This window comes from Mus caroli, chromosome 3 (genome assembly GCF_900094665.2).
Source record: "Mus caroli chromosome 3, CAROLI_EIJ_v1.1, whole genome shotgun sequence".
Classification (NCBI taxonomy): Eukaryota; Metazoa; Chordata; class Mammalia; order Rodentia; family Muridae; genus Mus; species Mus caroli.
Window position 1 is genome coordinate 132,926,252 of NC_034572.1, and position 12,676 is coordinate 132,938,927.

General features: G+C 38.1%; 1 protein-coding gene across 1 annotated transcript in view; it reads left to right on the forward strand.

Moving 5' to 3' along the window:
• Positions 1 to 12,676, forward strand: part of Stpg2 (sperm tail PG-rich repeat containing 2) — a 436,171-nt gene that overhangs the window by 269,585 nt on the left and 153,910 nt on the right. The window contains exon 12 of the mRNA XM_021158500.2: positions 2,144 to 2,262. Coding sequence (XP_021014159.1) covers positions 2,144 to 2,262 — 119 coding nt within the window. The remainder of the gene's footprint in view (positions 1 to 2,143; positions 2,263 to 12,676) is intronic.

Here is a 12,676-nt window from a genome sequence, read left to right on the forward strand (position 1 = left end):
CTAGATAATAATTATCTCAATTTATACAAATGATAAATGGGCAGAGAAAAAAATTAGGAAAACAACACCCTTCACAATATCCACAAATAATAAATATAAAATATCTTGGTGAAACTCTAACAAAGCAAGAGAAAGATCTATGTTAGAAGAACTTCAAGGCCTTGAAGAAAGAAATGGAAGGTATCAGAAGATGGATAGATCTCCCAGGCTCATGTCATGGTAGGATTAACATAGTGAAAATTCGCCATCTTACCAAAAGCAATGTACAGGTGCAATGCAATCCTCATCAAAATTCCAATACAAATTTTACAGACCTTTAAAAGCAATTCTCAAATTCATATGGAGAAACAAAAACCAAACCAAACCAAACCAAAAAACACCCAGGATAACCAATATAATGCTGAACAATAAAAGAATTTCTGGAGAAGAGACTAGAGGTCCAGAGTGCCAGGAGAATGAAGTTAAGTAGTTCCAGAGACTTGGGATGGGGGAGGCTCCCGGTACTCAATGCAGGTGACCTTAGCCAAACTGCCTAACGGTGGTGGCATGGAATGTGAAGAGGTTACCCCCTGTAGCCAGGCAGGACCTCCAGTGGAGGGATAGGATTACCAACCCACCCACAAGACTTTTGACCCAAAATTTGTCCTATCTAAAAGAAATGCAGGAACCAAGATGGAGCAGAGACTAAAGGAATAGCCAACCAAGAACTGGCCCAACTTGAAACCCATCTCATCGGAAAGCACCAATCCCTGACATTATTAATGATATTTTTATGCTTGGAGACAGGAGTCTAGCATAACTGTCCTCTGAGAGGCTCTACCCTTTAGCTGACTAGAACAGATGCAGATACCCACCACAAAACATTGGACAGAAGTCAGAGACTTTCATGGAAAAGTTGGGGGAAGGATTGAAGGTCCTGAAAGCGATGGGAATCCCATAGGAAGACCAACATAGTCAAGTAATCTGGACCCTTGAGAGCTGTCAAAGCCTGAGCCAACAACCAAAGAACATACACTGGCTGGAATTAGGCCTACAGCAAATACATAGCAAATGCAACTCAGTTTCCATGTGGGTCCCCCAACAACTGGAGTGGAGGCTTTCCCTAAAACTGTAGTCTGTCTGTGGTTTAAGTTCCTCCACAGGGCTGTCTTGTCTGGCCTCTGTGGGAGAGTATGTGCCCAATCAGGCAGAGAGTATGTGCCTACATAGGTGGTCTCCACCCTCTCAGAGGAGAAGGGGATGGGAAATGGGGTTAGGGACTCTGTGAAGCAGGAGCTGGGAGTAGGGGCAGTTTGGGGGATATAAATAAATAAATAAACAAATAAAGTCATATAAATTTTATCACAATCTGTGCACATGATTCTCTTTGTCTTTCTCTTCACTCTTCTTTTCTTCTGTTGGTCTCTTAACCTTTCTTCTCATGCATTTCTCCTACGTGATTCACTGGATTCTTGGCCTCCACATCAGTGTCCTACTGAACTTTGTCTTTTTGATATTATTACGTGGATACATTTACACCGTTCATGCATAACTCATTTTTAGTAAACTCATTATATTCCTCTTTACTGTCTTCCTTCCATGCTTTCCTTGTTTTGGTCATTTGGGGGGGGGGGTAAGATTACTATTTTCATAGATTCCCTATATCTTTTTGTTTTCTCCATTGAAAAAAGATCCTCCCTCCCTCCCTCCCTCCCTCCCTTCCTTCCTTACTTTTTTTCTTTCTTCTTTTTGTGTATTCTGGTAGAAGCCAGAAGATTAGATTCCCTGGAGTTGGAATTACAGGCATAACCTATTGTCTGTTTCTTTGAACCTTCTTAATCCTTCTAAATAAGCTGCCATGACCCCTCACTGAATAGAAATCAATATTTGGGAAATAAATGGTGAAGTATATTTTTTATGATGTCTATCTTGAGGAAGTAGTTTTGTCTTCTTTTTGGAAATTGTTTTTATAATGCACTTAAAAACTGAACAAGTAGACATCATTTTATGCTTTTCATGGTTCAAAGTCCTTAACTTTTTAGATAAACTACAGAACACATGTTTCTTATTTTCTAAGTTATGAACAAAAACCTAAGGGTAATAGATAACTAACTAAAGCCAGTAAGTTTAAATCTACTTTAAATTTATGATTCTTTTCTCTTAGGACCTGCAACATACAGTCCTGTTTTAATGAAGTCTGGTGCCATAATCTCATTCGTTAAAGGACCAAAGCGTTTTCAAGAGTTTCATGACGAGTTTTCTCCGGGCCCTACGACATATGAGGTTTGTCAAACTTTTCTCTCAGCCATGACATGAACTGATTTATTTCTAGAAAGTACAGAGCATATGTACATTGAGTTCTTCTTACTCGTTTATTGATATTATTGATAAATTATTATGATAAATAAATCTTACTTGAGTAAGATACTTTTGAAGTTGTATTTTGACATTTAAAGAAAAACTATTGAAGAATTATAAAAAAGTATTTGGATGTTTTCTACTTTTAAAAATGTATATTTATATATTTAATATTTTAATATATGTCATTTGCCTTCATAAGTCTTCCAAAATGAGGCTTTCTGATATTATGGCTTAAGTCTGTATAAAATAGTGGTTATTGTGCTCATATTAGGTCTTTACAATATTTTGAGTGTATTTTGTAGGATATTTGATGAGCACTTGTAAGTTCCAGTACATATTAAGTGGCTTAAGGCTTCCTGATATGGCTGATGGTAAATGAATCTTAACAAGGCTTGGATGGAGAGGTGTTAGCAAGACTGAGGCTGAGACAACTTTACTGCAAGCAATCAGACTTTTTATACCCTTACCAGAAACAAAGTATAATCGTGATTGCCAAGATACAATGATGTTTTTCAAGCTATGCTGGGTATACAGGATTGAGCTTCTGTGTGGTTTGTTGGTTTCTGGGGAACATGAAGAATCAAAAGGTGGCATGAATGCTTTGCTGCCTGAAGGAGTGCCTTGGTATCTCTGGAACTGAATGGCACACTGCCCCAGGAGCCATGGGCTCTGTCTCTCCAGGTAGCTAGACCAGACCAACTCCATAATTCCCCACAAGCACTAGCATTAGTTATTCATGGGTTTGGTATGGGATCCTCTTGTGCTTCATTCAAAGTCTTTTTTCTAGTGGAATGAATTCAGTAGCTCCTATAGGCTTTGTTGCAACCCAAACACAAACACTCCCTCTGACTTTGTGCTCCAGTTTTAGTGGCAATGAGTCACACTTGATCCTTCCTGGGTCTTTTTTTTTTTTTTTTTTTTAAATCAAAATGATGTTCTTGCAGGGAGTAAATCCTTTCAGCTAACATTTATGTCCAGTTTATAAATATTTTATTGAGAGTGTTTAATATCACATTACTTGACAGGTAAGTCCTTTTTCTTGTATTTATAAGCTTTTCCGGGATACTTGACATTTCCTTTGCGCCTTTCTTCCTCTGCTCTGCTCTTTGGTATTTTGGGTTAATCATAATACACCGTGACTTCTTATTCTATTCATATTCTCTTTGGTCCACTGTAATAGTGACTTTTGCAGTGTATACACACACACACACACACACACACACATTTATTTTTTTTTGGAATAGGGTTTTTCCTTGTCCTGGAACATGCTATGTAGACAAGGCTGGCCTTGAACTCACAAAGATTCACCTGCCTCTGCTTCCCAAGTGCTGGGATTAAACGCATGCACCACCACCGCATGTCTGCACTTTCTATGTTTTAATGATGTTAAATTTTTATTGAATATTTTATTTATTCACATTTCAAATGTTATCCACTTTCTTGGTTTCTTCTCCACACCCTTCATCTCAGCCCCTCCACCTGCTTCTATGAGGATGCTTCCCCACCCACCAATCCACTCCTGCCTCACTGCCCTAGCATTCCCCTACACTGGGGCATCGAACCTTCCCAGGACCAAGGGCCTCCCTCCCACTGATGCCAGATATGGCTCTGCTACATACGTGGCTGGAGCCACATGTCCCTCCATGTGTACTGTTTCATTGGTGGTTTAGTCCCTGGGAGCTCTGGGGGATATGATTGGCTGATATTGTTGTTCTTCTTATGGTGTTGCAATCCTCTTCAGCTCCTTCAGTCCTTTGCCTAGTTCTTCCATTTGGGTCCCAGTCCTCAGTCCAATGGTTGGCTGCAAGCATCCACCTTTGTATTTGTCAGGCTCTAGCAGAGCCTCTCAGGAGACAGTTATATCAGGCTCCTATCAGCAAGTACTTGTTGGCATCAGCGATAGTGTCTGGGTTTGGTATCTGTATATGGGATGAATTCCTAGGTGGCAGTCTCTGGATGGCCTTTCCTTCAGTCTCTTCTCTTTTCTTTGTTTTTATGTTTCCTTGAGCAGTTCTTGGTTAAAATTTTGGAGAAGGGTGGGTGGCCCCATCCCTCAACCTTGCCTAACCTCTGGCTATGGTCTCTACAGGTTTTCTCTCCCCTTTGTTTGGTATTTCAGCTAATGTCATCCTGTTGGGTCCTGGGAGCCTCTTCCTTTCCTGGCCTATGGGACTTTCTGGTGGCTACCCGCAGTGGCACAGGCCAGGAGGATTTGCTGAAGGAGGCAGAGGCAGGAGGATCTGGATTTTGAGGCCACTCTGTGATACATGATGTTAATTTTTACCCTTTTTTTTCTTTCTAATGTAGGGCTTCTTTAAGGTATTTTGTTGTTGTTGTTTTGTTTTGGGGGGGTTGTTTTTTTCTTGTTTGCTATTTTATGTGTAAGGCTCCTGTTTTGGTGATATGGTCTTTATGCTTTTGATTTATCTATCCATTTCTGAACGCTAAGCTCACTTGTTTGATTTTCTTTAAGAGGAGACTGTGTTTCATTTCCTTAAGACCTCAAGTATGTCATGCTTTCTGCTCCTGCCTGGTGAGAACTTGCTTAGTTTGTTTGATATTTCTCTAAGTGTGACTTGATGCTTTTCTCTTTGTCATGGATTTACAGCTTCTGTGTATACTGTACCTACAAGATGACCTGTTGTCTGAATGTAATTAAGATTGTTTGTGCTTTGTGAACTCACATGCCTATATTTTTCCCATTGTTTGAGCAATTTTCTATTATTATTTAATTAAATTGATTTCCTAATTCTGTTCCTTTCCTTTCTTTTTGTATCATTAGAAATGAAAATATTTACTCAATGGTATCTCATAAGAATTTCTTTATTAGTTTCTTGTATGTCATTCATTCATAAGGATTATGTCTCAAGACTAGTCACCTGCCATATAACCCATTCCCTAATTTTCTCCCTGAGGTTAAAATTTCAACATATAACTTGACAGTGCAGTGGGCTGAGGTTGCTTAAAATTAGAGCTATGGAAAATTAATTTTCTAGATAGCTTGAGAGTCTGTATTAGTTTCAAAGTATCACTTTGAAGAAGTAAGGAGATATTCAGTGCATGTCTACACTGCTGCTCTAGGTAAACCTGCTCCATTTTCCATGTTTAGAATTATGTATGTTAGTAAACATATTATAAAATTAGAAATATGTATGTTAGTATACAATTATATTATAAAATGAGGTTCACTGCTTAAAGATGGAAGAGAAAAATTTAAAGTTAAATGTATGGAAAAGTTAGTTTTATTGCATTATAAGAAAACTGACAATAAATCTTAATTAAATTAATTAACTTAATCTGCAAAAAAGATAAATACTATCACAACTATAAATGCAAGAGGTATTTGTTGTAGGACTTGACTATAGGAGGGCCGATAAGTTACCATTATTATTTTATTATTATTACTTTTATCTTATGGGTATACCAGTTCATTCCTACCTTATAAGTATTCACTCTGTTTAATCTAGCCTCTGGAAATCTAAACCCAAAACCATAAAATATGTTCCTTGGGTGCTATAGCAATCTGGTAAAATATGTGAATGTTTAATCATAAAAAGATATTTGGAGTTTTGTGAATAGATGAGGCATGCAAAGATGTGTTGAGTAAGGAAGTCAGACAAAAGGAATCAATAAAATACTCTACAATATATTTTTATAAATTATGAAAATGTTATGGGAGATTTCTTTTTAGATAAGCTAAAATTGACAGAGAAAAATAAAACACTGTATACAAATTCAATGAATCACCAAAATAGAGAAAATTCTTGGCAAGCTATTGTTTTCCTTTGTATTTAAATAAAATGAATTTGAACTTGTATGTGCATAAGGATGTGAAAGTTCAAATACTGTTTGTCTCTTCTCTGAATTATAGACACTGAAGATTTCTGAGTTCAATTTGTTATTAGATATTAGAAAATGCTGAGAGTTATGGTAATATGAATTAAACTAAACTAAAATTTAATTCTTAATTAAAATGGCTCTCTTCAATAGCTTTCTGATAAATTTCAAATAAATAGTAATAGAGAGCACACATACATGCATCCACACATGATTTTGATATCAAATAAAGCATAGTTCCAAGAATGTTTCCCAAAATATATGTGTTAATCTGTGCAAAAATTGTTTAATAACATTTTAAATAGAAGTAGTCATCAAAAATCACCCAAACAAAAAAATGCCCAGGGCCAGATTTTATTTTTTTTATACAGAATTCTACCAGATTTTAAAAGAAGAGCTAAAACTAAAAACTCCTCATACAATTCCACAAAAAAAGAAAGAGAAGGAACACTGCCTAATTTATTCTATAAGGCACAGTTTCTCTGATATCTAAACTACACAAAGGCTAAACAAGAAAAGAGAATTTCAATTCAATGTCGCTTATGAAGATCGACAGAAATATACTCAATAAATTCTCACAAACTGAATCCAAGAACGCATTAAAAATACCATTCACCATAATCAAGTAGATGTCATCTCAGGGATGCAGGAATGGTTCAATAAATGAAAATTCATCAACGTCTTCCCCTATATAAACAAACTCAAAGAAAAAAAATCACATGATCATTTCATTAGATGCTGAGAAAACATCTGACAAAATCCAACAGCCCTTCATGATAAAATTCTTGAAAAGATCACAAATTCAAGGCCCATACCTAACATAATAAAAGCAATATACAGCAAACCAGTAGCCAACATAAAACTAAATGGAGAGAAACTTGAAGCAATCCCACTAAAATCAGGGACTAGACAAGGCTGCCCAGTCTCTTCCCTACCTATTCCATATAGTATTCGAAGTCCTAGCTAGAGCAATTAGACAACAAAAGGAGGTCAAAGGGTCAAATTGGAAAGGAAGAAGTCAAACTATCACTGTTTCCAGATATGATAGTATACTTAAGTGACCCCAAAAATTCCACCAGAGAACTCCTAAATCTGATAAACAACTTCAGCAAAGTGGCTGGATATAAAATTAACTCAATCAAATCAGTAGCCTTCCTCTACTCAAAGGATAAACAGGCTGAAAAAGAAATTAAGGAAACGACACCTTTCACAATAGTCAGAAATAATATAAAATATCTTGGTGTGACTCTAACCTAGCAAGTAAAAGAGCTGTATAACAAGATCTTCATATCTCTGAAGAAAGAAATTGAAGAAGATCTCAGAAGATGGAAAGATCTCCCATCCTCATGGATTGGCAGGATTAATATAGTAAAAATGGCCATCTTGCTGAAAGCAATCTACATATTCAATGCAACCCCATCAAAATTTAAACTCAATTCTGCATAGAGTTAGAAAGAGCAATTTGCAAATTCATTTGGAATAACAGAAAACCCAGGATAGCTAAAACTATTCTCAACAATAAAAGAACTTCTGGTGGAATCACCATGCCTGACCTCAAGCTGTACTCCAGAGCAATAGTGATAAAAACTGTATGGTACTGGTACAGTGACAGACAGGTAGATCAATGGAATAGAATTGAAGATCCAAAAATGGACCCCAAACTTATGGTCACTTGATCTTTGACAAAGGAACTAAAACCATCCAGTAGAAAAAAGACAGCATTTTCAACAAATGGTGCTGGTTCAACTGGATGTCAGCATGCAGAAGAGTGCAAATTGATACATTATTATCTCTTTGTACAAAGTTCAAGTCCAAGTGGATCAAGAACCTCCACATAAAACCAGATATACTGAATCTAATAGAAGAGAAATTGGGGAATAGCTTTGAACAAATGGGCACAGGGGAATTTTTTCTGATCAGGACACCAATGCCTTATGTTCCAAGATCAAGAATTGACAAACAGGACCTCATAAAATTGCAAAGCTTCTCTAAGGCAAAGGACACTGTCAATATGACAAAATGGCAACCAACAGATTGGGAAAAGATCTTTACCAATACTACATCTGAGAGAGGGCTAATATCCAATATATACAAAGAACTCAAGAAGTTAGACTCCAGAGAAACAAATAACCCTATTAAAATGGGGTACAGAGCTAACCAAGGAATTCTCAACTGAGGAATATCAAATGGCCAAGAAGCACATAAAGAAATGTTCAACATCCTTAGTCATCAGGGAAATGCAAATCAAAATGACCCTGTGGTTCCACCTCACAATAGTCAGAATGGCTAAGATCAACAACTCAGGAGACAGCAGATGCTGGCAAGAATGTGGATAAAGAGGCACACTCCTCCATTTTTGGTGGGATTGCATGTTGGTAAAACCACTCTGGAAATCAATCTGGCAGTTCCTCAGAAAAGTGGACATGGCATTACCTGAGGACCCAGCTATACCACTCCTGGGCATATACCCAAAAGATGCTCCAACATATAACAAGGACACATGCTCCACTATGTTCATAGCAGCCTTATTTATAATATCCAGAAGCTGGAAAGATCTCAGATGTCCTTCTACAGAGGAATGGATACAGAAAATGTGGTACATTTACACAATGGATTATTACTTAGCAATTAAAAAGAATAACTTCATGAAATTCTTAGGCAAATGGATGGAACTATAAAATATCCTCCTGAGTGAGGTAACCCACTCAGAAAAGAACACATATGGTATGTACTCACTGACATTTGGATATTAGGCAAAAAGCTCAGAAAACCCACGATACCACTCACACACCATATTAAGCTCAAGAAGAAGGAAGACCAAAGTGTGGATACTTCAGTACTTCATATAAGGGGAACAAGTGGAGGGGTAACTGGGAAGTGGGATATCATTTGAGCTGTAAACCTATGGAATGATAAAAAAATAAAAGAAGGGGGAACAAAATACTCAAGGGAGGTAGAGGGTGAGAGGGACTTGGGTAGAAGAGAAGAGGGGGAGGGGAAAAGCAGGGGGCAGGATCAGGTATGGGAGAAGATTGGAGTGATATACAGAGGGTCAGGAAATCAAACAGAGGTGTGTAGCAATGTGGGATTGAGAACTGTGGGGTAGCCACCAGAAATTTCCGACGCCATGAAAGCAATAGGCTCCCAGGACCCAGTGGGGATGACATTGGCTGAAATGCCCAACAAAGGAGAGAGAAAACCTGTAGAGACCATATCCAGAAGTTAGGGAAGGTCCCTAGTTGAGGAATGGGGCTACCAGCTCATCTCCAAAATTTTAACCCAGAATTGCTCCTCTCTAAAGGAAATACATGGACAAAGAATAGAGCAGAGACTGAAGAAAAGGCCACCCAGAGACTGCTCCACCTGGGGATCCATCCCATATGCAGCCACCAAACCCAGATACTATTGTGGATGCCAATAAGAGCTTGTTGACAGGAGGCTGATATAGCTGTGTCCTAAGAGGCTCTGCCAGTGCCTGACAAATACTGAGGTGGATGCTCTCAGCCAACCATTGGCCTGAGCACAAGGTCCTCAATGGAGAAATTAGAGATAGGATAGAAGAGGTTTTTCAGCTCTATAGGAGGAAGAACAATATGAACCAACCAGTACCCCCTAGAGCTCACAGGAACTAAACCCCCAACCAGTGAGGACTCGGCTCCAGATACATATGTAGCAGAGGATGATCTTATCTGCCATCAGTGGGAGGGAGGCCCTTGGTCCTGCAGAGACTTGATCACTCAGTGTAAGGGAATGCCAGGGCAGTGTGGTTGGAGTGGGTGGGTGGGTGCATGGGGGAGCACCCTCATAAAAGCAGGAAGAGGGGGATGGGATAGGATATTTGCAGAGGGTAAACCAGAAGAGGATAACATTTGAAATGTAAATAAATAAAATATTCAGAAAAAGTAAGAAAGAGTCAATGAAATGGTATTTTTGCTTCTTTCTGAGTGATGCTGTGGCTAGTCTGCAAAAAGCCTATTCTTTTAAGAATCCTTTAACTGCCCCTTTGTTGTTGCTCCTGCTGGGTGCCACAGTCAGTTGGGTTATTTTTATAATTTAATGTTTTGTTTTGTTTAATTGAAAAATTAACAGGTGTATAGAATAGTGGTTAACATCAATGATTCAAAATTAGATGCCTGAATTCAAACCTTAGTTTTTCTACAAAACCCTATTTGTATGCCTCCAGGCAGTTTGCTGTAGGAGTTGCTACAGTCGCTGTTTCCTTTAACTCTATGCTGAGGGATGCGATAGCACATTCCTTAGAGTTATTAAAATTCAGTGAACTGGGAGAATATCGTTAGGTACAGAGTATATACTGTTATCATAAAATATAAAAGTTTGGAGCTGTGATGAAAGGATGGACCATCTAGAGACTACCGTATCCAGGGATCCATCCAATAATCAGCTTCTAAACGCAGACACCATTGCATACACTAGCAAGATTTTGCTGAAAGGACCCAAATATAGCTGTCTCTTGTGAGACTATGCAGGGGCCTAGCAAACACAGGAGGTGATGTTCACAGTCAGCTATTGGATGTATCACAGGGCTCCCAATGGAGAAGCTAGAGAAAGTACCCAAGGAGCTAAAGGGATCTGCAACCCTATAGTTGGAACAACATGATGAACTAACCAGTACCCCGGAGCTCTTGTCTCTAGCTGCATATGTATCGAAAGATGGCCTAGTCGGCCATCANTGGAAAGAGAGGCCCATTGGACTTGCAAACTTTATATGCCCCAATATAGGGGAATGCCAGGGCCAAAAGAATGGGAATGGGTGGGTAGGGAAGTGGGGGGCGCTATGGGGGACTTTTGGGATAGCATTGGGAAATGTAATTGAGGAAAATATGTAATAAAAAATATTAAAAATTAAAAAAAAGAGGTTAAAAAAAAAGAAAGGAGGAAAAAAAAGTTTGTTAAAACAAGGAAGTGTGAGGCGTATTTTTCAAAACAACGAAGAGCAAGATGTTAGTCACAGTGTAGGTACTTTTTCTGATGACAACAATTTTATAGTAATTAGCTTAATAATAGTCCAGGTAGATACAGTCAACAAAACACCTCCTAAGGCATTGCTGCTTTATGGTATACATTTTAAAATCGTTTTTTTTTTTTTTTGCTGTTATGTAACAGACACCTAAGTTTTAAAGAAACATAGAATGGTAGAAGCAGATAGTCTTGACAGTGAGAAAGCAGCATGAAAAACGTGCATAGGAGAATATGATATGTGAGTGATAGGAGCTGGAAGAACAAGTTCGTCACTGCACCTCGCTGTGTCTGGATAGCACCCTGCCATCCTGCTTTAATCCTGTGCAGACTTCTCAAAGGAAGATGGGAAGTGATGAAGGTCAGGAAAGCGGCTTAATCACAGAACCTACTTACCTCAGGGGTCCCTGTGCGCACTCAACTCCACATTTTAAACATTGTCCAGTTCTAGGCCTCTTTACTTTCTTTTGGCTGTAACCAGTCCTGATGTTTCCCTTCTTGTGCCTTTATTTCCTCCAAGAAACAAAGTTATAATAGTTGCTGTATTCCCAGTTATCACATGGGCAGCTTAACCTGAAACCCAATGTCAACAACTTAACAATGAATGTAAGTCACAAATAATCTGACTGAACAAAACATAGCACTATCAATGATTTTGAAAGAAAACAAGTCTTTGTATGATCAATTTATTAAGGCAAAATTCCGTTTATAATTGTGATTATGGTGACTACCTTAGTATTAGCTGAGTGGGAGAAGAAGATACAAGAAATGCCACAAACTCTCTACATGTTTGATTTGTAGTCTTCGTTGAGGGCATAACCTAATGGCTACAGGCATACCTCTCTCTATAAGACACCATTTTTAGGATGCACTTATTAGCTATATATGCTTAATGAACAGCATGGCTTCTTAATGGCTCCAATTAGAAAACTGAAAGTGGAAATCACTCTAAATATAAGTTTAAAATTACTTTTAAAATATGTATCAGTGAAAATGAATTTTACATATTGTTATTGAGATACTGCTTTTCAGTGTCTAGCATTCCATTTAGAATTTCTAGCTAATGGTGTTCACATATACAAAGCATTTGAACAAGTAGTTCTGTAACATTTCCTTGAAGAACAATATCTGATGGCATAAGTATCACACATGTGTATTTTTCATGATTTTTGTAAAGAAAATTATATGTTCATACTTTTAATGAGAACTAAATCAATTTCCCAATCTTCAAAAACCCATCGATTAAGACTAGCATGAAACTCAAGAAGAATGAAGACCAAAGTGTGGACACTGTGCCCCTTCTTAAAATTGGGAACAAAACACACATGGAAGGAGTTACAGAGACAAAGTTTGAAGCTGTGACGAAAGGATGGACCATCTAGAGACTGCCATATCCAGGGATCTACCCCATAATCAGCTTCCAAATGGTGACACCATTGCATACACTAGCAAGATTTTGCTGAAAGGACCCAAATATAGCTGTCTCTTGTGAGACTATGCCGGGGCCTAGCAAACACAGAAG